The sequence below is a fragment of the Chaetodon auriga genome, chromosome 21, assembly GCF_051107435.1.
Source record: "Chaetodon auriga isolate fChaAug3 chromosome 21, fChaAug3.hap1, whole genome shotgun sequence".
Lineage (NCBI taxonomy): Eukaryota > Metazoa > Chordata > Actinopteri > Chaetodontiformes > Chaetodontidae > Chaetodon > Chaetodon auriga.
In genome coordinates this window covers 18,111,319-18,138,268 of record NC_135094.1, presented here as the reverse complement: position 1 = coordinate 18,138,268, position 26,950 = coordinate 18,111,319, and the positions used below count along the sequence as shown (strand labels likewise).

Here is a 26,950-nt window from a genome sequence, read left to right as displayed (position 1 = left end):
ACAAAAGCACAACTGCAAATGGTTCATAATACCCATAAAACATTAAATGAACAACAGATTTGTTTTCATTGCAAGTTTCCCTGTGGAAAGAAGAGCCGTGCCAAGCCAGCTTTGGAAAAGGGAAAGGTGGGGAGTCACTTGAAAGCAAAATGCATCCTAAAAAAGAAAAACAAGAGAGCCTCTTGCTTGCATCCTCTAGATAAAACTCAAAAATCAAATGTATAGATACAGATAGAGGAACTGCAACACAACAAACAAAATAGTTACTTCTTGAGTCTCGTCTTGGACCTGATAACTGCTGGGTGCACATGCATCAACCTGCTGTGGCAGACCAGAGCTAAAGCTGTGAAAAAAAAGATTCCATTCAAATGAGAACTCTGTGTAACATCACAGAGCATTTCTGCACCATGCTTTAAAAATGCTGCAGTCATAGTTTGTGCATTCAAGATAAAGAAAATTTCCATTTCTCTACACTTTAAACACATACAATAACAATACACCACATTATTATAGATAATCCCTGTTTATGGCAGCTAAATATATACAATCAAAAAGTCATCAAAACCTACATGGATGAAATTTAAGACTGAATCTAGCAGAAGAATCCGTCTTCTACTTGTTGAAATGTTTGCTCCATGTAGCAGCAGACAGCTCAGTGACAGGTCTTAAAAACATGACATTTCTATGGGCAAAAAATGAGGCAATGCCAAGTCGTTGTAAGAATGCATCAAAAGAAAAATAACGGCCTATTCTTACCAGGCAAGTTGGCATAACTTCTTTCCCACCGAGCCAAAACGATCCCTTCCATTTACAAAATCACTGTCACAATGTAACATGGAGCAACCCCTTCCTCATGTATTGCAGCCAGCGTTTGAGGGCTGAGCTGTTGTGTTTTGCTCTGAAGCCTCTGAAAGCTTTCCATCTGATTCACCATCTTCACGAACGCACAACATCACACAGCACAATAAGAGCTCTGTTGTTGTTATGGCAGCACACCGTGAATGGCGCAACTTTGCTTCAGGGATGTGGCATTTTCATCAGGGTGCACGCAGGTTTGGTATTTTGGTGACCCACCATGAGCTTGACTTCAAGGAAGTGTGAAGGGAGGCACAGCAGGGGGTGTGTCACTAACAATCAGGCAGCCGAGTGCAGTTTTAGGGGCTGCACTCGTGTTCTGGGCTGTTTTTCTGGTTTTCCCAGGTGATGCCTGTTTGACCAAGTCATCCTCAAAAGTTTGTACGAGTATTTGGTGGATATGTTGCCATAAATAGTGCATGCACATCCCGTTATTTTATCAGGTGTATGGGCACCTTCTTGATATTGTGGATCACACATTCTAATAGTAAAGTACAACATAAACCTGCAAAATGAAAAATATATACTATGCACATTTAGACCACAGCCACTGAAACTTTTCAACCATGATTGGCTTGCAGGTATGGATTAACCTTTAGTAGCATTACAGTATAACAGGTCACCCATGATGGAGGTGATTGTAGCTCTAAATTAATAAACCAGTATTATACTGCAGGTGAGAGCAGCAGTGGTGAGGCTTAGCTCAGGAGCCTGGAGTCAGGGCTATTTGTGTAACCAATAATAAAAAATAGATGAGCGGCTTCTCAGTGAGATCTTGGTCATTACAATCAGGAAAAGTAAAACTCAGAAATCAGATACTGACTGGTTGGCCCTTTCCATTTGCAGCCAAACTGTCCCTGTGATGTATTGCTGGGTCTGTTATCAATGACTACCACTTTCACAAAAACTCAACGCGAAACTTCACACACATCTGTGAGAAATCAAATCTAAACATCGCAGTAACTCAAGCAAAGACTACCTGAACAAACAATGTTTAATTCATCACATACAGATCTATGGCGGGGTCGTTGGCCAGACTGAGTCAGAAGATAAAACTGTGTTATATAACTTATCCTAACACTGCATTGTGTGGCACCTTCCTTCATTCTACCAATGAGGTCACTGTGGCTTATTTCTCTGTAGTGTCAACATGGAAATGCATCAGCAGTGTGAACAGTGATGTCTGCCCAGAGCTAGAAATCAAAACTGCAGTTGTTTTATTTCAGAACAAACCGCGCTGGCCGTCTCTGTGAAGGACGTCACCCTGAGAAGAACGAAATATAGACTTTTTGGCATCATAGGTCTATCCCATGGAGGAACAAGCTGTGACAGTGTTGCTATACAGATAAAACTTGATAGTCTGATCAATGCATTGTTTCTTTATGTCACTTCAGGGGGAATACAACCCAACAACTGCAGCCTGTACTCCTGCCTGCTTATCTACCCATTCAGTACCTCTGACATGGAATGTGTTCAGTGGGTTCACAGGAGATCTTAGCTTGCCTCTTCCTTCCCTCCAGCCCCCCTCTCATCAGTCTATTCCAAGCAGCTCCTGATGACGCCTACATGTTTGGACACCATTAAAAGGCAGCCTGTCACCGCAGTTGGAATGCATGTCTCCACCGGGAAGCTAACCACCTCACTCACTGTGCAGCCACATCAGCTGCAGCCCGTAAAACCCTGATCCATCCACGACTGCCACACCGCAGAGTCACCGTCACGTTTCCGTGGCACACCTACACGGACAGACAGGTAGTTAGACAGATGCAGGCAGGTGGGTAGACGTGCTAGAGGCTGGTGTACTGTCGCTGCCTCTGCGTCTCACATCTGCTGTCCTTTTCTTTTTTTCCTCACCAAATTTCTACTCTCCCTGTCTGCTTGCCTTTTGAAGTACAGCACTGACACCAGAGTCTAATGGGGACACACACACACACAGCCCACCAAATGGATGACCTCACCATGTCTGGCTGGCAGACACACACAAACATACACACACCGACTATACAAAGTGTTATATAATTCCACTGGGTGACAGAGGCGTTGTGTCTAATAACCAGTCGAGGCCACAAGGAGGGCATACAGATGAGACAAAAGCTGTGGCCAATGGAAGTGCTACATGCCACCTTTGAATGGCCTCATTGATTCAGGGTAATAGTGACAGGAAACAACAGTGTTTTTCACAATAAAGAGTGAAGTTTTCTTCTCACTCTCCTCTCGTAGGTACATATGTGGCTATCAGCTTATACTGTAACAAAGGTACTGGATAAATTGAAACTATGATCTGATGATCACCAAATTCAATAATTTCATCCTTTGGGGGGATATGAATATCTCTACCAAATGTCATGGCAATCCAGCCAATAGCTGTCGAGATATTTCTCCCTGAACTAAACCTTTCCTGCTTCTGAAGGCAGATGATGATGCCACTAGAAAAGTCAGAGGAATTCATCATCTGGGAACTATGAATGTCAGTACACAATTTTGTGTCAGTAGAGGAAAAGTCAAAGGTTGAAAAAAGTCAGGAGGATTCATCTTCTGGGGACCATGAATGTCCGTGGATTGACCAAACCAACAGACAGACGAACCAACATTTCCATCTCTAGAGCCATGCTGCTAGCTTGGCTACAAAGCAACAGCATGTGTGTGTGATGTGTTTATTAATGGGGTACAAACCAATAGTACTGTTTGTTGTGGGGGTGTTTCTTTTTGGCGCCTCACTGCTTGTTCCCGGTTTGGGTCAAATTGTTGCCATTTGAGACTGTGAGTGGTTTCACTGTACATGGTTTAGCAGATGGTGATTCTTCAGTTCATGGACTGCAATTGTGGTTTTTCTAATCTTTGCTGGTAGAGATTTTCAGGGGAGTTAATAATTACACAATTGATGTTATTAGTGTTTATATCGCCCAGCCCTGTTGCCTTGCTTCCTCCATCTTCCAGCTTGCTTGGATGTCCAGTATAATATGTAATAAGGTTGTGCAATATGCAGATTTTTCATGAGCTGTGGCACATCTGAAACTGGCAAACAGCAAGTCATCTGAAAGAGTGAGAAATTCCTTTGCTGTAGCCTGAATCCAGATGGGCCTTTTTCTATATGCTAATTCACCTCTGAAAGGCAGGAATAGAGCGGAGGACTGATGATCACAGGTGTGAAGAGAGGGGAGGATAATCTCAGCAGGGGAGCGTTAGAGAAATGGATGATGGAGGGAGACAGACAGTCTTTAGTCTATTTATAGCTCAATCGCATCTCCTTCGCAGCCCGTCACAACACCCCCATCCTTGCTAAATATCCATTGTTTCCTCCATAGCCCATCTTCCCATTAGTCGCCAAAGCAACTGCCTCCTGTTGCTATGGCAACTGGCTCCTCATCAGTGTGCCAGCTCCAGCCACCTGGGGGGGAGGGGGGGGGGTTGAGGGAAATGGTTCGGGGGGATGTTTGGTGATGGTGGGGGTATCGTCTGAAGGATCAGGGGCTGATGGAGGGGCGATGGATGATGGCACTGAAAGCTAGCAGAGCATGCATATGTGTGCGTGAGGGGGGAAGGGTTATTAATATGCTTCAAACCCCAGGGAGGGTATTCCACGATGCTAATCTACTCTGCTTCTAGCCACAGGTCAAAGAGTTTGCTGCAGTCAGTGGTGTCTCTGTATTAATTACAGTCACCAGGCAAGGAAGCACTTCCTTGGAAACCAGCCTGATGATGGAGATATGAATGTAAATATGAGGACCTGTACTTGGTTAAGGCACAAGATGATGACCAAACAGGTGCGGACATAGAAAGTATATATATATTTATCACATGCACATTCAGACAAAGAGATGTTCCCAACAGAAACAAGAGTAATTGGTAAAGAAGATAATGGCATTCTTGGTGCTATCAGCAGCTCAGCCCTGCTCAGGTGATCACCAGTGAAAGTATCAACGCAACAACATAACACGCTCCATTACAAGCTAATTTTACTGATTTGTGAAATATTGGATCACTTGACCTCTTAGGACCTCAAAATGTTATTTAAATGAAACCACATGAGAAGTTCAAGGGGGAAATGTCTCTTTGGTGAAACAACTTAAAACTCATAGACATCTGAAATGTCACGAGGGGCCCCAAGTCAATGTCTCACCCCAAGCTAGATTCCCAAGAGGCCATTATTTTTGATAAAGGGACCACATTTTCACTTCTACACTTCAAATTTTACCATGTACCGAGGCTGACTCCTTACCACAGTAGTCCGGGTTCTGTTCAAGCCCGGGCCCTTTGCTGCATGTCATTCCCTCTCTGTCTAATGCCTGTTCTGTCTCTCTCCAGCTGTCACTATAAGTGGAAATGCATGCTGGGCAGATGAAGCAAGAACACCTTCAGACATTTGGACTGTTTTTGGTGAAAGAGGAACTCAGAATAGGGTCAGTTCTCCAGTCTCCAGCTCAAAATGAAGGAACAGATCACAGAATAATTACAGTATGAGTATGAATATGAAATGTTCTGGTGGTGGTGATGGGGGCTGGGCCAACCCTGCTTGCACACTTAATTTGTTTTAAATATAACATCAAGAGAATCTAAGCTGAACAAATTCTGTCTATAATTAAATGAAAAAATCTAATTGAAAATTTGAATGTGCACAAACCTAATTTCCCATTCACGGTCCTACATGTCACAACCACAAATAACTTAACAATAACATCTGGATGTGGATGTAAGAACAGAAGCATGAGGAATAAAAGCCGTGTGGGTTTCACTTGAGTCACTTGAACCATCTCACATCCTGTCTGCATTTCCAAACCATCACACAATGTGCTAGTCATTGTCATCACTGTTCTTGCAGTGCTTGGTGATAAAAAAAGACTAAATTTACCAAAATAGTGTAGAATCGAGAGAGTGTCTCCCTCACTTTCATTAATTAATAACATAATAACCATCGGCTCTACTATTCCCTGTGAAGCAGCTGTAACTGCCTAATCTAAGTTCATTATTCATAATGAATGAATCTGCCGCCATCGGCTAATTCAGACATCTACTCCACACATCTCTGTCTCTCTGTCAGGAGCACACACCAACACGCAGACGCGCAAAAACATGAGCCTGTGTTCACAACACTCACCACCACCATCACCAAATGTCCGCCCCCAGTTTTCCACGCCTCCTACCATCACCCTGATTATCCCAGAGGACATGCAGTCTGTTGGCCCTGATGGACAGCAGCGCGGAGCACTGAGCTCCGCTCCTAAAACTAAAAGCTTATTGGACAGAGATCCATGCTGAGTGAGATGAAGTGAATCCACAGAATAGAGAACGACAGGGAAAATGGAAAATGTGACACTGAAATCTGTTACCACTGCTCTCGGGTGTCAGCCTGTCACTTTATCCTGGATTTACTCATACAGCCAATTTCAAGAATGTGATGAAAACAAGTGAATCAGCGAGGCACCTGAGGTTTTTAGATAATGAGAGAGGGCAGCTATAAATCAGGTTGATGCACAGTAAAACATAGAATCTAATATCATATACGGACATATAATATTTAAGGTAACCTGAAAACGGGAAGTGATTTGAACTGGTAATGGTAAATGGTCAGAATGTAACTTTCTTAGATTACTTTTAAGAAAAGTCGACAGCCATGCCGATGGCTCTGTGAGGCTATACTTAGGCTCCCATGCTGACATTTAGCAGGCAGTGTTTACCATTTTCACCCTGTTAGTTTAGCCTGTTAGCATACTGTGCTGTTCCTAACATTACGTCCCCAGCAGTGGAGAACGCCCTCTCGAATACAGCACTAACACCGGAGAAAACCACTGCTCCCAAAGCACTGTGCAGTCAGGGGTCTATTGAACTGAAACAGGATGTAGACAGAGCTCGTGCTGGAGTTTGTAAAGCCTGACACGGGAGTGGTGTTTAACATGAAGGGTCAGAGGGCAGACTGGCTGACCATGGCTCAGTGTAGCATGGACAGATGCAGACATTGTAGTCAGAGTGAACCAGCCATGAGCAGCGGCTGTCTGACTCTCTGTGTCTCAGCTGTAAAGACGGGAAGTCTGATGGAGCTTTGACAGTCAGTAGAAGCACACTAATGGCCCTGTGTTGGAGCTCGGCTAGCAGCTTTACTACGGCAGGCTGTTAGGTATGTCTGTCTGTGCGGGAGTGTCAGCACAGCCCTGCTGTTTGTCATGGTTTCCACCAGCGCTGATGAGGATAGCTAACTCTAAAATCGATTTGATCACAGTTAGGAAGAATTCCAGCAGGGATCACCAATGTCAATAGAATTCATATACCACAGGCTTTGAATGTGGAGATGTTTCATTTTATGGTTAAAGTTGACCAAAGCTGTTCACTGGCTCACTGTACAACATTGCTATTCCGAGGTTACTCCTGCCAGCATGGCTAAAAATTACATCAAAGTTTTGTTTTCCAACAATTCTATGAAACACCAAATGGGGATGAGAAAATGAAACTGCCTGGATTACCAATCATTGAAAAAAAAAAAAATCGTATCCATGGCATATTTGCATCAATTTTGCACGGTAAGATCCCAATTAAATGAAACAAAGGGACACTAAATGGGGTTTTGTGTCTAAGGGTAGGACTAGGTTATTGCTAGCCCGCAGATCCAGTTGTTCGGTGTTCCTGGACAAAGTCAGCTCCATGCTAATGAAACAAAGCCAGCTCTGTAATAAGCCTCAGGCATTTCCATTTCTTTTCCAGTCTGGATTAGTTAACCTGTGTCACAGCCAGACGCTCGTCAGGCACACACACTGCAGCAGCAGACACATCACCATCGCTCTATCCGGCCTGCTGGAAGAGTCTGCTCATTCCAGTGACAGTGCTGGTGTTACAGCGCTCAATCGCTCCTCCATCTACTTTCCTCTCATCCTCCATCTTCATACAGCTTTCAATTTGACAGCAAACTGGAAATGGTGAAAGGCTATGGACACATTTCAATATAATTTGACACACACATGCCAGGAATTTGAGCTTTGCATAGCTCGGTGTAGAATTTGTAATTGTCTGGTGCTCAGCTCAGACTGTTCTTTGATGGCACTGAGTCAAAACATCTGTCTTCCCTCCTCCTCTCGGTTTCTGTCCCCTGCTGCCTGCTGGAATAGGATATCTCGATATTTCACAGGCTGGTACAGAAATGCAACAGTTCCCGTCTTGTTTACTTGTTTTGCATAATTAAGATGCTGAAAGAGGAGGATTTGCTGTTTCTGACAGCCTCCCACTGAGGTTTGTGCATTCACTTGCCAAAACCTACAGCCACAGAAAACCTAGACAGTCGCATGCCTGCTCCATCTATGTCTGCATTTTGTTTTGTTAACACTCATACTGCTCCACAAGCTTTCACCCTGTTTGTCTTCCAGTTGGTCTCCTCCTGACTTCCAATGTAAAAGAAGACATGGACATCAGCAGCAACAATCTTTGCTGCATTATTGCCATGGCAACTACAAGTGACAACACTGTCTGCAACATAAATTAGCCGTTGCCTCGAGGTCATTACTGCTGGCAGAAATGTTACAAACAAACATGTCACTCAACTTAATCTAGATAGCACTTTAAACACAGCAGAGTTGTTTCCAAGTGTTCTGCAGAGCACAGGGGAATGAAATCAAGAACAAGGACAAGGAAAACTAAAAGGGCAAAGGAAAGTAATATAAAAAAAATCATCTGTTCAATGCTCGAGAGGAAAACACAGGAGCAGGTTGGGTTAGGCACCGTTAAAGGCTAATGAGTAAAAATGGCGACTGAAAGGTTCCTTTGAGTGAGAAAAATTGAGAAAAGTTTAGTTTTGTTGCAGTTTTTGAGAGAGGCCTTTCACCACAACACTCAGACTTGGATCGAGAGATTAGAATTGACTCCCTGATTTATTTGTCTGTCAAACTTCAAAACTGAAACATAACTCCAATGTAGCTTGGAGGTAACCTGGCAAAAAGGAGACAATGTGACTCGATGATGAGGAAGCAGGTATAATATAACTTTGGAATTTTTAGCGCATTAAGCTGCAGAAAGAGAGCCATCCACCCAGCGCAGATAGTTAACACTGTCCAGTTCAAGCGTGACGTCAGCAGGATGGCTACGGTATCTTCCAACTGGTTGCTGTATTAGTGGAAATCGAACATCACTAAGCAACATTAACTCTTGCAGAGGCTACTTCTGTAATCACCTGGTAACACATTTTTGAGCTATGCTGAGTATGACAAACTCATCATTCTCCCTTGGCGGACAATTGTGGCTATATTGTCAGGAAGTGTCGTAAGCATGCCTTAAGTGGAACATTTTCTTTCTTGAATGCCGAGGCCATGCCTTCAGCCATCCCTGATATTTGTAGGGATATGTTCCTTCCATCCATATTCAAAGCTATGCCCTTGGTTTGTGTGTTTAATTACTGGGTTCTAGATGTGGGTAAATGTGGGGGTCATCAGCGTAACAGTGAAAAGCAATGACAAAAGAAAGGGTCCAAGTATAGAACCTTGGTGAATAGTGTGGCTGATGATTTGAATTTGAGTTTAAGTTTCAAAAAAGACCCACCATGAGATACTTCTGTGTTATAAGGTTTGATTTCTAATCATTATTTTGCAACAAACTTGTCCCACGGTGCCTTCTGACATGATGTTGACATGATGTTTTGCTGTTGGTTGGTTGCTTTTATTGTGGACCAAAGTGTGGGTTTTTGGAGATGACTTAGAATACTGTACTATGAAATTACAAATGCAAATTTCAGCAAAATAAATGTGGATGCCTTCTGGTCTTTGGAGTCTCTTGTTGGTCGATGAACTGATATTTCAGCTTCTGCCCTACAGCCTGGAAGCATGTCTTGCAAAATGATCTTGGTCTTTGATTCTTACTTTGACATTTTCACAAACACAAACTGTCCATTTCTTCACTACACTTTAGGTGTGCTGCCTTTAATTTTATCCAAAACCCAACCTTCAGGAGAATGTGAATACCCAACTAACAGGTAACAATGAGAGTCAGCTACGTTGTGAACAGTGCTGAACTGAATGTTGATTTTTATTGCGATGAGGAATGTGTAAATAACTGACACTTATCCAACTGGAAACAATGAATTGATGAATTTCTAGAACACAATCTAGTAGCTTATTGTGAAATGGCAATACAGTTAGTTAGAACTGTTCTATGTCCATTTCATAGTTTTGTGTCTGTCAAACTGAAACTTTGCTATCAGCAAGTGTGTTGTCAATGTAGTGTCTCATTAACTCCGGCATCTGTTGCTGTTCCTAGGGCAACATTAACTGATCCTTAGTCTCTATGGTAACTCCATCCCCCCTGTTCTGTTCCTACCTCCTGTCCCTCCCCAAAGGCACGTCACGTCTCTGTCTTTCTTCCACTGGAAACTTGAAAATAACAATTTGACCTTTATCAACATTTTATCTAGTACATTCTCTAGCCTCCACAGAATAGCTGCTACAACACGAGCTGAAAATAAGCAAATCTGCATGTGTGTGTTTCACAGTGAGCAAATCAGGTGAAAGAAGTAAATTACTCTACGTGTCAGATTAGGATGCTGTTAATAGCTTCACTTTATCACTAAAGTCTAAAGACTTTCAGCATTCCAGGCACAGCTCTATCAAATGAAGGTGATAAGTGGTCCCTTCTAGCTGCTGAGGCTTAAAGGGCAGGTTGTGCACAGTGTTGCCTGCACGTCTGCCTGTCTGTCTTGCACCTTTTAGAAGCATTAAAAGCCTTTTCAGCCTTTTCAAATGGAAGCACCCAATCTAACAAATGACAATTTTGCAGTTTGGATGGCTGAACTGCTCACTCTGTCTACATATCCATCTGTTTACCGACTGTATCAATATGCATTCCTAACAGTATTTTTATCTGCCTCTCTATCTTTAAGCATCTCTTCCATTTCTACCTGTTTGAATCTGTTTGTATGCTTGTGTGCCTCTCCATCCCTGCATCCCTAAATCTGTTCCTACCCGCCTTCTTGCGTCTCTCTGGTTATCTCCGATGATCTTCTTGCACGCCTTTTCCAGTCTGGTGCTTTTCTGGACACTCCTCTCCGTCAGATCTCTCGTTTCGCTTTCTAAAATTCTCTCAGTCTGTCTGAAGACGGCCTCTTCTGTTCTCAGACGCTCTCACTAGGCATCTAGTTTTATGTATTTCTATTAACAGAAGCTGAATTTGTAAAACGCACTCTCTTCAGTGCTTCAGCTAAATGTGACTGGCTGAAAGACCCCGGAGCCAAGTGCCTGTCCATGTTGTGACACAGGTTAAACACTACATTTCAATATTCATGTGCTGAATGTGGCAGAAGACTGGAAGCATCTGCTTTACAGAAAAATCAACCAACCAATCTATAGCGCTAATGGCACGTATGCAACACATATGTAGTACACATTCAGGGCCGTTTTTTTCCACATACCCTGCACAGCTGTCATTTTGGATTTCTCTTGGCAGGACATGCTGGAGCAGTATAGACCCACTTGTTTCCTTCCCTGCTGCCTAAGCAAAGCTCAGAACATAACGTTGCTCTACTTAATTGGAAATCAGGTCATCTTTTTTTTACAGAGGCAAAGTTTTAGAAGACTACAAAAGAAATTATACAAAGTGTCTATTTGCACCCGTGTGAGAACAGTCACAGTGCAGCTATTCGGCTATTTACACCCCTCACCAGGTGATGGAGCAGCTAAGCCTGCATTGGGAGGTGTTTTTTTCAGACTTGACTTCAGAGGTGACTTATTTTCAATCATTCAGCCACAGTTTGGTTAGGTTTAGGCATTTAAACTACCTGATAATGGTTTGTAGGAAAATAGCATTATAGTCTACAGACACCAGGGTGCAAGCAGCATCTGCCTTAATTATATGGGTAGAGTCTATATAGATCTGAGGTATTCAGTCCTAACAAAGCAAACGTTTCCAGTCGTGCTTTGTAGAAGTCTGCAGTAATTAAACTTCTGGAAAAGGGAACTCTTGTTGATAGCACGTTGGATGTAAAGAACTGAGGTGAGGAGGGACGTGAATGTAGGATCCCTCTACGTGGAGTTTCAGCACCATGGACAGAGAACACATGGTCTCCTCTTACATTTAAGGGTAACTCCACCACCATAGTGATGGGTAATAGTACTGAGCATGTCAAAACAGGCCATCAGGGTTTAAAACTCGGTTTTAGATGGATAAATGGACCGAAGGACGCACAGACAGACAACAGATACAAACATGGATATTCTGATTTTAAACATATACAATTATAGTGCCTGCTGTAGATGATTAATGCTAATCTCTAAACACTGTTTTGACATCTTCTATTAGTATGACAAAGTACTTTTTTGGAATGATGATGCCTACTGAGAAAGAACTGGTGGACAGGCCCCAAATATAAACTGAAGCTATATTTGGCTAGCTACTATAGATGGCTCTGGCAGTAAAAAAAAAAAGAAAAAAAAGAAAGACATTTGTCTGTTTCAGTCGAGGTGGGTATGAAGCAAATAGAACCCAAATAACTTTTTGTGACTACAAACTTTTGATCAGTTCATGTTATCGATGTGCACTGTGGGCATGCAGTAATGAAAACCATTTGTCACAAAAATACAACAGCCTACATCCTTTCAATAAACCTCACAAAAGCAACATGGATATATAATACCACTTTTTAAAATGTCAATATCACAATCTATTGAATCTCAAGCACAGCCCACACAGCTGGCCTGGAGCCATCTCTCTATAGGTTGAAAATCTGTAGCTGAGGTCCGTCCTAAGCCGGAGTGACTCACACTCTTGTCCTCCAGTTAGCTTTCAGCTTGTTGGCTTTTACAGTGGTGCCAACAAGGCAACACTTCCCCCAAAGCCGTCAAAAGGCATTAGCTCAGCCCAGTTCAGGGATGAGGCCCTACTGTACAAATGTCCCTTCTGGGCTACAATCTAACAGCCTGTGCCCCAATGAAAAGAGCCTAAACAACAGTGAAAAGCACTATGTGGTAAAAATACACCGCTGATACAGTATTTTCACGCCTGCCTGCCTTTTGAGGATTTGTATTTGTCCTCAGATAGCTTGACTCAGCTGTGTACAACATGTGTGTCTGTGTAGGTGTGTATTTTGTGTCCAAGCAGGAGACAGGAGCACAGCAGAGGTGTGTCTGCGGTCTCTCTATTGGCTGGCACCTGTGTTTTTAGCTGGGGCTCAGAGGAAAGGGATGGTGCTGGTGCTGGAGGAGAACAGGTGTTGTTGAAATGTTGCCAGAACCCTCCTGGTTATTTTTGTGCCACATCTACTTTTCACTTGAATTAATAAGTCTGGAGTAGAAAGAGCCACATCAGGAAAGAGAATCAGAAACGGGCAGCAGACCAAGCTGTAAACAAAACAATGAAATGATCACCTTTATAAACTGGTCACTGTGAATGTGTTGGCAAGCAACTGGCTTTTCACACATCCAGCAAACACACAGCACCATTAGCATTCATTTGGTTTTCCTCTTTGTGGACCAATACTCTGTCATTTTAGCTCCATTTTGGGCTCCACCAACTCCTGAGAAAAATATGTGGCTTTTCAGCTACTACATGCTCCACCATGTTCACCAGTTAGCTGTTAATTTAGTCCATTTGCTGTTTGGAGGTGAGCAGGTAGTGTACAGCAGTTTTCTAGAGTTTCTTCCCTCCCAAAGGTTTACATCTTTCTCCATTTCCATCAAAGCTTCTCCCTCTCATTGAAACTCCTGTACATCAGCATTCTGTTCACCTCCATCTTCCGCAGCCTCCTCTCTTCTTCTCCCTTTACACCCTTTGCTCTCTCTCCTGTGGCACATGAACAATATTTTTCTAACCCTGCATCCATTTTGCACATCCCTCCATTTCTCTCAAAAGTATGTGAGCCTCTTTTGTTTCTAATTCATTATATTTTTAGCAGTTTTGTTCTGTATGTCTACCTCCCTCTTCCTCACTGTATTTCCATCTGTAAGCCTCCAAAGTCTTTCTTCTTGCTCTTTGTTGTGCTCCACATGCCTTCTTATCTTTTGTACAAGGCTTAAATACTACTCTTGGTGACAAAGACCCACCCCTGGATACTGGCGAAAGGTCTCATTAAACAGAGGGAACACAGAGCCAGCTGCATTCAGCACTCTGTCTTTTTCTTACTCTCTCATGTGTACACACATTTACACACACGCACACGTACCCCAAAACTCATAAAACTCAGTGTGTGCACATCCTGTACATCAAATCCGATGAAGGACAGTGCCTGTTTGGTAGTAACATGCAGTGAGCAAATATACACTGTACGGAGGCCCACATGCCACACACACAATAGAGAAACATACACACATTCACATAAATCATAGCCACTCTGTGTATGACAAAGAGATTTCAATTCAGCCCAACCAGCGTGAGTCCAGCCCCCCATTCAGATGTTCCAGATTATCAATGTGACTTAGAAATATGTGACAAAAATGCTAATGTAAGCCCTCCCGTTCCAGTGGAAGGATGGGGGGCATTGATCAAAGCCGCTTAATAGCCAGGTTCAACACTCCACTGTTCCTGTGGAGAGCTGAAGGCTGGCTCAGTCCTCATTACAGCCTCCAATGAGAGGCAGAGACAGGAAGTGTTGAAAAGAAGGACAAGGAAATGAATCCTCTGGAACTCTGCATCTCCATAAATCACAGCGACAAGCACAAAACACTTTAGCTCCCCTGGAAAAGGACGAACACACACGCACGCACGCACACGCGCGCACAGACACACACAGACCAACAAATACACACAAAGAGAATTACTGCCTCACGGATGTATGCCTCCACCAACTTGTCAAGTTGCAGTTTACATCCAGTCTGTCCAGACCTATTTAATATATGTAGTGACGACGTTGAAGGAATACAGTATGAAGTGTATTTTTTGGTGAAATGAAAGTTATCATGATATTGGCATGTACCAGTATGATTCCAGTGAATAATATCCAATAAGAAACGTGCTGTCTTCACTTAGAGGCTTTTTTTTTCAGATGAGTACAGAAGGCTGATGGACAGCTTCATCACATGGTGAAACGACAATCACCTGAAGCTCAACATCAGCAGAACCAATGAGCTTGTGGTGGAACTACAATGACTCAGATTATGGATGTTACTGCAAAGAAGCTTTTAACTGCAAAACGTGAATGCTTCACACACATCTTCAACCCGGCAGATCAGAAGGTCTGTACAATCGCCACAGTTTGAAGGTGGACACCCAAGATTAGTGTCACCAATTCAGTATCCGACCAACTGTGAAATATGGTGACAATCTGCCCTTCTATGCTGAGTTATGGTGTTGAATAATGGCCAGAAAAGTGTTTCTGCAGAGCACTATGATGCCACAGTGAACTTTACCTTTGACCTTTTGAATATAAAATGTCATCGCTTCATTGTTTTTTTGTGTGGTTTTATGTGATCACAGTGACCTTTAACCACCAATCAGTTCACCCTTGAGTCCAAGTGAATGTTTGTGCCAAATTTGAAGACATTCCCCCCAGGTCTTCTTCAGATATCACATTCACAAGAATGGGATGGACAGATGTGGAGACAACTTGACATAATACCTCCGGCCATGGCTGTCACCGGCACAGCAGCATGAAAAACACTTGCAACATACACACACACAAATGCCAAAATGCACTTAGATATACACAACAGCCACATGGATGCATACATACACGACACACATACAGGTGACAGCCACACACAAAAGTGTCAACCTGTACTATTTTTGGCCTCCCATCTCTGGCTCGTGTAAACATTCTTATTTCCCAGGCTGCCGAAACACCATCTTAATGAGTCACACTGCTACAAAAGTATTCTCCATTAAAGAGGAAGCAACTGCTTTCATCTTCTGCCGCCCTCCACAAATGTATTAAGGCACACTTAAAAACTGTCTAATGACATGTTTAAAAAAAAAAAAAAAATCACCATATTAAAATACTTAAATGGCACCTACTCCTTCGACTGCTGGACACAAGATGGTTCCTACTTAACAACCTCCAGTGACGGTGGCAGCATGGTAGTCCAAATAACCAAGGGAGCTACCACAGGCATGGTAGCTAAGCGAGGTAGCCAAGACATCAACACAGACTTCTATCCAGGAAGCTTTCCAGCTGCTCCTGGGCAATCCCAGGGCAGCCCCTGGCCAGATGCGATATTTAATTCAGCAGTCTGAATTTGCCCCTGGGTCTCCTCCCAAATGGACATGACATGTAAAACTCTGGGGAAGAATTTAGGAGGCATCCTTGTCAAATGCCACAAAACAACTTAACCGGCTCCTTTTTAATGCAAATTCTTTCCCAAGCTCCTTCTGGATGTCTGGGCTCCTAATCCTTCCTCTAAGGGTGAGCCCAGTCACCCTGCAAAGGAAACTATTTTTGGTCACTTGCAACAGCAATTTCATTACCCAAAGCTCACGATTAGTGCTAGAAACACGAGTGTCACAACAGAAGCAGCAAAAGAGCAGCCTGCTCTATTGCACATTGCAGGTTACAGCCATGTGAAGCAAAAAGAACAATATCATCTCAAATAGTAGAGATGCCACCCTAATGTTACCAAAAAGGCCCTCTTTTGCTGTGCCTTGATATCCAAACCATGAAGCTGCTAAACAGGAAAGGAAAGGACCCTTATTAGAATGCAATGCCTACAGTGAATATGTTCATGCCAACAATGGGAAGAAAGCTTTTGCTTTTAGTGTATCTACCCTGTCAGCACCTCATTTCTGTTTAAAGCAACAGCAGTCTTATTGCTGAATTTTGCACTCAACTGTCTGCATCTTCTGTCAATCATTCTGAAATCCTTCCAGTGACAAGTTTCAATAATGATGCATGAAAAAACACGACACAGCCACATGAGGAATTAAAATAGGACTCACCTATGGTGGAGATTTAGCCCAGGCAGCAACCATCACAGAACATGGAAAGTAAAATCAACAAAAACAACAATTACCATTTGATGTTTTTAACAGTCATATTCTCAGGAGACACACCAGGATGTGAACTGTTGATGTACAACAACAGAGGGTAGTTAACATTACACCAACAAAGCCTTTTCCTACAGTATTATTTTCTAGAAGAAATTGGAAAGAGAGAGACAGCTAGTGAGAAAAAAAGAGTTAATCGGATTCAGGAGAGAGAAGATGAAGTGACACCTCACCCCTGGGTGCAACAGAAACAGAGCATGATTACAGTGTTAACACATACACGTGGACAGAAGATAAAAAACATGATTGGTTTTGATTTGGTGAAGATGCCTAGTGGTGTCACAAAGGAGAAAGACTCAGTGATTGGTTAGTAGCAGCACACCTGTCAACAGCAACAGTGTTAATTATGAGAACATCCCAGCAGTGCATCATCAGGAGTTAAGATACTCACAGACTAAAGTCAAGCCAATCCACAGCTCAGTTGGTCAACACTTGAGCCCATGCATTAGTCACTCACAAACGGTCCAAACTGGACAAGCCAAAAATGTGTCCATGCAAGGGGTAATACGAAAGGGTCTAATTAACCATCTAACCCATAATGACTAAAAGACACTCAAGCACTCAATCCTACCCAAAAGGCTATCTGAAATCAGGTTCAAATATCTGAACAACTCAAGCTGGATGACAACATCATGCATGACAACAAACCATTCATTATTTTTTAGCTACTCTATATTTAACTTTTTTGTCCATGGCTGACTGCAACCAACCTTCAATGATGGGGTTAACTGGAGGGGCCACAGCTGGTTCTTCCAGGGAATCAGCAAAGCTTGGAAAGAAGGGCTTAGCTGAAGGATTAAGACCAGATCCTGCAAGAGGGGTGACTGATGGAGAGGAAGAGGGGCTGATGACTGGGGATTCTTGTGGAGGGAACTTCTTTTCTCCTGGGGAGGTGGGACTCTTTACAGAGGAGGAGGAAGATGAAGAACGAGACTTCTTGGATTGTTTCTGGGGTGATTTGGCATCTTTATGCTCTTTGGGTTGGAATTCCTGGGCTGTGGTTTTGGGGGAGCGGAGAGGGGCAGGGCTAGGGGTGTCAAAGGACAGCCCTAAGGGTAAAGGATGACCTGAAGTGCTCATGTCACTGAAGTCAAATAGCTCCCTGTTGCTGGTCGTGTTGGAGTCGTTCAGGAGCCATGAAGCATCTGAGGGTGAGAGAGGTGGGGCTGAGGCTAACACCTCACCTTTTGGGGAAAGGCCTGGGCTTGGATGGGAGACAGGGCTGAAAGCTGAGGTGTCTCCCTCAGGCATGCCTTGCACAAGAGACTCCTGGAGGGAACTGGTGATGTCAAACATCCCGCTGTCGACCATGTCACCATGCGATGCTTCATTTTCTGGAGAGAAAGGTGGTGAAAAGGTCTGGCTGCTGTTACCCAAGCTGGCATTTTCGGTATCTATCAGGAGATCAAATGGATCATCAGGGCGAGAAGCCATGGGGAGGGAGCCAACTGTTGCACTGTCGGTGGAGGAGGGCATGGTGAATGGAGCAGCTGTGGCATTCAGCTCGCTGTTCAGGACCAGTGGGTTGATGGAAGTAACCACTGGAGAGAGAAGGTCCTGGGACAAGGGGGAAGGGACCAGGCCTTCTTCTGGGTAGATCTCCTTTTTCCAGGGGCTCTGGCTGGTGTCCATGTCCACAAATGAGGCTTCCAGGTTTGCCTGAACGGAACTCCCAACATCCATCATTACCTCCTCTGTGATTTGAGAGGTCGCTGCAGACGCAGGGACAAAGGGTTCTGGCATCACTCCCCACTCCTCTGGAAGCTTCTTCCTGCTCTTACTCCTCTTCCCTCTGCCTCCACTCTTCCCAAGCTGGTCCTCCCAGCCACCCTCTCCTCTATCCCGCCTTGGGCCAATCCTGTGGTAAAACTCCTCTGTTGAGGGAGTGTTTTCTCCCTGTGCTTGTGCCTCAAGGGGACCCCTGCTGTCGATGTGTTCGTAAGATCCCTCCTCTTTCTGTCGCCTTTTCTTCTTCTTCTTCTGTTTTCGGTCTGACCCATCTCCATCCCTCTCGTCACCTCCAGCACAGGCGGTTCTCTCTTGGCTAGGCCAACTTTCAGGTGGGTCGTCAGGGCTGATTACGTCATGGCTGGCATGATGACTGATCAACTTGGAGACACTGGGGGTGAAAGGGATGTCTGTCGGTAGGCAGCCAGCCTGGTCTTGCCAGCAGTCGCCTAAGGCACCTTGTTGTGGGTGAAGAGGGGAGAGTTTAAAGTTTGGGGAGATGGATATGTGTATATGAATAGGTTCCCTTATCACTAAGAGGCAAAAATTCTTAGTCTAAAAACAATGTAACAAAGAAGATAATAACACCAAACACAAAATAATAATAACACAAGTTTAAAATAGATAAAATAAATTCTAGAAACTATTATAACTGTTTTTATTCACTGAGATGGTGAGAAGACTGACATGACAAAATGGATCAGGCAGAGCATAGAAGCATCTGGAGGAATTCAATCCAAAGCCAAAAGGGGTGCATGTTGTTCCAGAAAGCCGAGCCTTAATCACTGCACCCTTTGTGGATGTGAACTGTAAGAGTGCATTTTCTCTTTCATCACTCTGTCAGTCTTTAGTCATACAAGCAAACGTGTGTGTTTTGTTGATCTCAAAATATAACCAAATAAAAATCCACCACAAGCTGGATTTCACCACTTCAAATTCCTCCTGTCTCAAGGCTGATTAAATGAGCAAGTTCTTAGAGGAAGGAGAATCAAACACGTACACACACACACACACAAATATGCTGGAGTGTATTGAATTAAATGATACAGAGAAGTGGTACTTTTGGGTGGCTGAGTCAATGCAGCCTTGGGGCCTAGTGCAGAACTGCACACTCACGCTGAAGCTACTGTGTGGCAAAAAAGCTCTGTTTGAATTCAAAACAGAAAGTGAGGGTCAGGCTCAAATAAGGTCACGTAGCAGATATACAGTGTTCCACATGTACAAATACAAGGACAAAAAGACTGCTTAATGGTTCCTTAGAAAGGAGGTCAATTACAGGCAGCCATTCTGTAACTACAGCAGCCTGGTCTGGGAATATTGTATAACAAAGCTCAGGTAGATGAGAGGTAGCAAGACTAAAGGGGACACTGTCTTCTGAGACAGCGGTGTTCTTCTACTTTGGCCCAGTTTATATCCAGTTTTCAGTTATACGTGCACACATACAGAAGAAGTAGAGCAGCTGTAAGGCCTCACACAGTATAGTTGTTCTCTGGAGAGCCATATTTCATTTTAACAAACCCGTGACAGAACTCTGCTCTCTATACTTCAGTAATTGGGGGAGGCAGAAAAAGACATCAGGCAAATGGATCAGAACGACTGAAATGTTGTGCAACCTCATGAGGCTGGAGCAGAACAGTCACCTCACTGCATATGCACATACTGTAGTTACTCTTTAGTTCAAAGGTGGTTCAATTACACGATGCAAAATACAAAAGAGCAGCAAGCAGTGTTGTTAATATCTGTCTATGACGCTTTAATCAAATGCTATTACGCACAAATGAATCTAAGGATTGTACTTGTGGTATTTGAATCAAGTTACTACTTAAATAACCTGAATAAATAGGAAAAATTATTTAAATTTGAACTCAATATTGAATAGTTCAGAATTAAGAAATAAATTGACTAAATAACAGTCTGCTTTTTCAGATACAAATTCAATGAACCATTAACAGCTCTTCCAAATATAAACACACAGACCAAATGGTGAGAACAGTACTGAATATAAAATAGCTGCTGGGCAACTTCATAACCTGAGAACTGTAAATATCCTTGACCTGCAGCAACAGCATGAGAACCAGGGCGCTGGTATACACAAGGACCTTCAAGGATCCAAACCTCCACACCTCCAGGCAATTGTCTTTACTGCAATAATGCATTTTTATTTGCCTGCCTGATTTTGTTGACTTAATCAGATTTTGCTTGTTTTTGTTTTAATTGGGTTAATTTTGATGTACAATCCAGAGTCTACACAGGGTGCTTTATTTTGAAAATTTACCAGATTCTCTTCACTATTCCTGTGCCTGACTTCCTGTCTGGCTCGATCTACTCTGTGCAGTTTGATGTGTCGTCCGTCAAAAATGTACTCCGTGCCAATTCTCCGTGAAGCAGAGCGGAGACTCTGTCAAGGAGACGGAACGCGCCCGGTGGAATTGCTCGCACTGTCGAGAATGGCAGGGATCAGCTGTGTCGGATGCGTCGCGGATAGAACACACCCAGTGGAATTTAGGGGATACAGGCTCCACTTACAGTGTCAGTCATGACAGGATGAAACACAATTCTTTCCATTTTCAGAGTTCTAGATTCTAGAGTCAGACGTATATCTGACAAAGTATTTAATAATTAGAAATGAATGGAGATATATAGTTTGACCTCTGTGGCTCTAATCCTTTTTAGCATTTGATATTCGTAATGTTGAGCATTCAGGAACTCCTGCTTATCCTGCTGTTGCATTTATTCTTTGTTCTGTGAATGACAGCATTGTCTAGATACTTGGATTGCATTAACAGTAAAAGATCACATTTTTTATTTTCAGAATAAAGTGTCTTTAAAGGTACCCTGTGGAGTTTTTCACCAAAAGTGGTGCTTTTACATCTCTGTTTTGTTTGTAATGGATTATTTCCCATACATTGGGCGCCCCAGTATCAGCATTAATTAACACATCCCGTTTTTTCTGGTGGTTTTTTTTTTTTTTTTTTTGACTGTTTAACATTGATATTTGATTACAGGGCTGTGTGTAGGGGACTGGTCTGCTGTGTCCCTCCTTGCTGCACTCTCATGCTCCCTGTCACAAACAAAGAGCTCATCTGTGAAGAGCCCCCCTGTCTGTGCACTCTGAATCAAAACATGGTCACACATGGCGGGAAGGATTGTTGTTGGCTTTTCATAAATGGTTAGTATCATCAACACCTCTGCAAAATTTGTCCCAAACTGATGGATTCAGGTTTACTCTGAAAAAGTAGTTTATCTATGTACTTAGCTTCAGCTATTTATTTATCAAAAAAGTACATGCCAATTAAAATATTTGCAATGGAGCACTTTAAAGGACAGGTGCTCCCATTGCTCACTTCCCATGTTTTTCCTGAATAATTCCAGTTTGTCCAAATAAAGACTGGTCTGCACTGTGGCCTCATTGGTTGGTTGAACTTCTGGTTAGATGTAGGAGTTCAAAGAATTAATCTGCTCAGAAGACTGCAACATACTTAAGTAGATTTAGGCCAGTAACAGGTTCATTGTGTTGATGAATGTTGATAAATCTGGTCTATTGTTCTGTCTGTTATTCATACTGATGAGTGAGTCCCTTCAGGTTTTCAAAGATCTGCACCCCTACATCTTGTTGGGAAGGGGGGGTTGGTGGTTGCCTGCCGCACTGGTGAGTCACCATGTGTTACCTAGTGGCTGACACACATACGGTACCATTAGAGAGACTATGAGCATACACACACACTCACACACTCACACAGAGACACACACAGACAGGCACACAGTCTTACAATCAATTTTATGGTGGCAGTGAGGGATTAAACAGCAAGAGTAGTCTCCATTCTCCATGCCTTCGTTGCCTGACACATATTGATTGAAAAGTTTGTGAATGAATACTTTTAGTCAGCTGCTGTGAGTCGAGCTGTGGCTCTGCTGGTTACAGTTAACCTGAAGCACACATTGCTGTTGGGTATTTGGTCTGTGGTAGATAGTATTTTAGCAGCAGGGGGAATCAAACAAACCAGATTCCAGTTCATGTAGCGTCAACTGATCAAGGATCAAGGATCGGCTGTAACAGGGTTAAAGGCACTTTGCTGGTCGTGCCAAGAGTGCCAAGTTCCAGTGGCTACACTGCTTACTGCATTGCCTCAAGGCTTTACAGTACCATACACTCACAAGTTGTTTATACACTTCCACAGTACTAATTCGTTGTGCCATATTCACCACTCTGCTGCTCTGAGTTTCTCAACATTTTTTGAGCAAATGTTTCATATTAAAAGTAGGGATGCACCTATCAGATATGCTAGGTTGGTGCTAGCAAACCTGGCCAAGTGCCTTGGGTATCCATGATGTCACTCACCCACATTAAATATACTTTTTGTCAAAGTCATTATTAAAGTTCCATGCTGTGAGCTATGCATATTTTAAATGTAGATGGTAATCTGTATTTACAGATTAGCAGTATTCAGTTTGGGTACTGGAATCACAGCGCGTCCCTAATGAAAAGTCCTCAAAAGCGGCTCAATATGCACAATCCCTGTCTTTATAGCTTTTAATTTGAAAAATCTGCTGGAAGTGTTGCATTCCCCTGACAGTACCTTAACAGAAATCAAACAAAGCTGCATAATATTTCTGTTGAGAAGATAAACTCACAGCAGCAGATTGATGAACACGACATGACATTTTCAGATCAGGAAATTTCACACCTTCGGTTTTTTTAGTCAGTCTTCATTAGTGACCAGCTTTAATTTGTTTGGGCCAACAACTACTAATTGAGACATGTCGGCTTTTAACTGAGAATTTTCAGTGTATCATGAGATTTCTGCAGGATCTGTCTCTCAAGAGAACATGAAGAAACAGCAGAAACTGAGTATCGGTCCATGTGATTGGGTTTTGCTTTTGTTTGATTTTAGTCAATGATCTACACTCATGAGTGCTTTCTGGCTCTGGTGACAACATCCATCACCTCCATCCCATAAACCTTCGGTTTTGGGATCTTAGAGGAGGACTGAGCCCTGTACTTTTACACATCTTTGCACAGTTCATGGTTATTTGCTGTCAGGGCAACTCCAATAACTGTGTATTCATCAAATAAATCTATAACCGGCCTGATGTTTATGCCCCTGCTCTTATTTAGTACAGATGCACGGGGGGTTCTGCCACCAGCTGTGTAGCAGCACACCATGGGGGCTCAGCTGCTGTGATGCTTTGTGCACTGGCAACGCGGGATATTAGCGAGGCTGTATTAGCTAACACAAGCCACTGCATGGTGACAACTACAACTCCATGCTCTCAAGGATCAGATGTGCACCGAACTGGAGAAAGGGCCTACTGGGGGAGGGGCTAGTGACATTGGACATCGAGAAACAAAGCTTCTCTCTGTAGGATAAACACACACACACACATACACACACACACATAGACAGGACACACAGTACATGACTTGAAGCCATGGCGCCCTATACATGTCAACATCAGATGTGCATTGACCTTGAGCTGGATGACTAAATCACATCAGAGCCGGAGTGTATGTGGAGAGGAAGCTATAGAAGGGCATATACACACAGCTGCTGTATATACTGCACCCCTCTGTGGAACAAATCAGCCAATGCAACACAGGGACAACCATACCATACATGATATATTACACTGTACAGAAACTGTTATCATATCATTGCTGCGGTGAGAATGCAGGGTGAACAAAATGATGTAAACACCTTACAATTCAAGAACTGTTAAGTGCAAACAATGCTCTCAAAAATGGGTCAAATTACAGTAGTTTAGATAACAAATTTCAGTATTTTTCAGCTACCACATGATTCTAGCAATTTGTACTAACGAGTATATGAGTTTTTAAAGCAACATGAGATAAATGAAAGCCCAAGAGGTACTATCGTCTGTCTGCAGGGAGATTGGTGAAACAAACTGAAAAATTATTCCATAAATCAAGTGGGGAAAAAAAAAAAAACCTTACAAATCATGACATCATATTCCAAAGTGCACCAAGCACTGCTGTGTTTTCAGTAGTGACATCACTACTTCAGAGTAGGAGCTTAGGTTAACTCTGGTAGTCTGTATCCTGTGATATAACATTTAACTATATTAGAAATGTTAAAAAGCATTTTATATCAGTTCGGTTGGACCAGTTGAGAAAGTCTATGATGAGAAGAAGAGTAAATCTCTCTCTTCATCACATGTTGAGAAATTTTGATGATCAAGCACAGCCTTGTTGAAGAGGAGCAGTTTAATGCAACTACACATTTGGGTGACATATGAAGTTAATCTGCATGTGTCTTACCTGCTGACAGATCCAGGGGGCTGCGAGGAACCTGGGGTTCAGGCAGCATGGGGGAGTGCACTTTAGGCGCGTCTGACCCTGCCAAGGGTGTAGGGAGCTGAGGTTCGGCTATACTTTGTATCCTCTCTGCTGAGAGGGGAGCGACCCCCAACTCCACATTGGCTCCCATCCCACCAGGCTGGGAGAAACCTGACAATGCAAGACAGACAAACAGATATACAGGGTCAGTGCTGGGAACTGTCTCAGCAGTGATGCTACTGTCATTAAATATACACCAACAATGGTGCAAGAAGTTTTTTTTTTATTTTAATGCATAGTTGTCTTTCCATTTAACAAAGGGCAACCCAATAACATCATGTAATAGCAACTCATGAAGGACATATCTTGTTCCTAGTAGCGTGCAACAGCATAGTGTTCAGCTTAAAAGGCATTTTCCCTACTATTGTGTTTCCCTTCTCTCCTGAAAGAAACAAAATATTTTCTTTCTTCAAGGACATTCCTTCTATTGGTTTTTCCATCACGACATGGACCAATCCAAGCACATTACTGTACATTAACAAAGCACGGGCAGAGCGAGAAGAGGAGGGACCGATACAAAGGAGAAACAGAGGAGGTTGGTGGTTTGATGCCCGGCTCCTCCAGTCTGCACCTCGCAGTGTCCTTGGTCAAGATACTGAACGTTACACTGCTCCTGATGGCTGTGCCAGTGGTGTGTGAGTGTGTGTGTGTGTGTGTGTGAATGAGTGAATGTGGCGTGTGTTGCAAAGTGCCTTGATGGGTTGGTAGATTAGAAAAGAGCTATATAAATTAAGTCCATTTAGCATTTACACATATTGTACACACACACCGACCCACACACACACACAAACACACACACAAATGTTCATAATCTCACCCAGGATCTGCCAATTTCTCTCAAATATACGTAACATGTTCAGACCCCATAAACACACACACACACAGTTTATCCCCAGGAGCTGGCTGTATGTGTTGTGTTGTCTGAGTCATTCTTCGACTGCGTCTCTTCATTTCCTACCTTGCCCTCTTTGCTTTGTATTCAGATTTCCTTTTGTTCCCTCTTCTTCTTTCCCTCTTGCTCTGTCCTTGCTTTGTTTGATTTCTCCATGTTGTGAAGAATAAACCAAAAAAAGAAAATATTCTTGCCCACCTTGTTGTTGTTTGGAAACCGACTGCGTGTTGTCTAAATACACAAATGAGTGACATTTTGCATGTGCGTGAGGGCTTGGTGCGTTAGCTTAATTGGCGCAAATTGGGTTAGAGAGTAATTCTGTGGGCATTCATGGATGCAAGTGTCAACTGTATGTGTATTTTTATAGGAATGTGTGTGTGTGTGTGTGTGTGTACGAGAGTGAGTGAGCAAGAGCAAAAGAGTATGTGTGTGTGGGTTCAAGCCTGGAGCAGTAATTCTGTGGCCCAGAGACGACAGGTCTCATTAAGGCAACAGTGAAATCTGGGTATGCAGAGGTTGGCATTGGTGAAAGGCATAACTCAGCCCCATAGCTCATACTGCGTGTGTGTGTGTGTGTGTGCGTGTGTGTGTGCATGCGTGTGTGTGTGTGTGTCACTCCGTGGAATACCAGCAGATACCGAGCCGCTGACAGCCACAACTCTGCACGCAGTTAACAAGCTCTGCCTCACCACAAGCCATTTATCAGAGTAAATATTCTGACCACAGACTCAGGGCCAGTCGTTGGACTGAAGTGACGGTTTTAATGAGAAAGGAAAGAGATTTGGGTACTGAACTATCACTGTTTGCTGTAATGATCCCCGATGATTGAAGGTTAATTTGTGTTTGTAAAACTGTATTTTTTAAAATGTCAACCCCTTTTTCTGGACACATCATTAACAAACTCTTCATTTCATAAAAAGCAAATGAAGAGAAAACTAACATGTCAGAAAACAGTGTGAAACCCATTCACTAAGCCTGTTAAAAGCAGCATTTTGCATTTCAATTTTATGGACATCACCGTCGGTGAGCTAGCAACTTGTTCTTGTGATGAAAAAAGAATTATTTTATGGACTAATGTCATGTACAACGCAACTGAAAATTACACAGTGCAACAAAACAGCTGGAGTAAACCACAAATACAGACCAGCAGCACTGGATTTATGACATAAATATTAGCATTATTGAGA

The 26,950-nt window shown here is 43.0% G+C and overlaps 1 protein-coding gene across 13 annotated transcripts in view; it reads right to left on the bottom strand.

Annotated features, from left to right (window-relative positions):
- Positions 1-26,950, bottom strand: part of LOC143339882 (uncharacterized) — a 109,393-nt gene that overhangs the window by 34,984 nt on the left and 47,459 nt on the right. For 9 of the 13 annotated variants that reach the window (XM_076761415.1, XM_076761409.1, XM_076761408.1 and 6 more), the window contains 2 exons: positions 24,794-24,982; positions 17,499-18,974 (listed from right to left, as the gene is read on the bottom strand). In XM_076761415.1, the coding sequence (XP_076617530.1) occupies positions 17,499-18,974; positions 24,794-24,982 (1,665 nt within the window). The remainder of the gene's footprint in view (positions 1-17,498; positions 18,975-24,793; positions 24,983-26,950) is intronic. The other 4 variants (XM_076761418.1, XM_076761417.1, XM_076761419.1 and 1 more) reach the window with 1 other exon arrangement.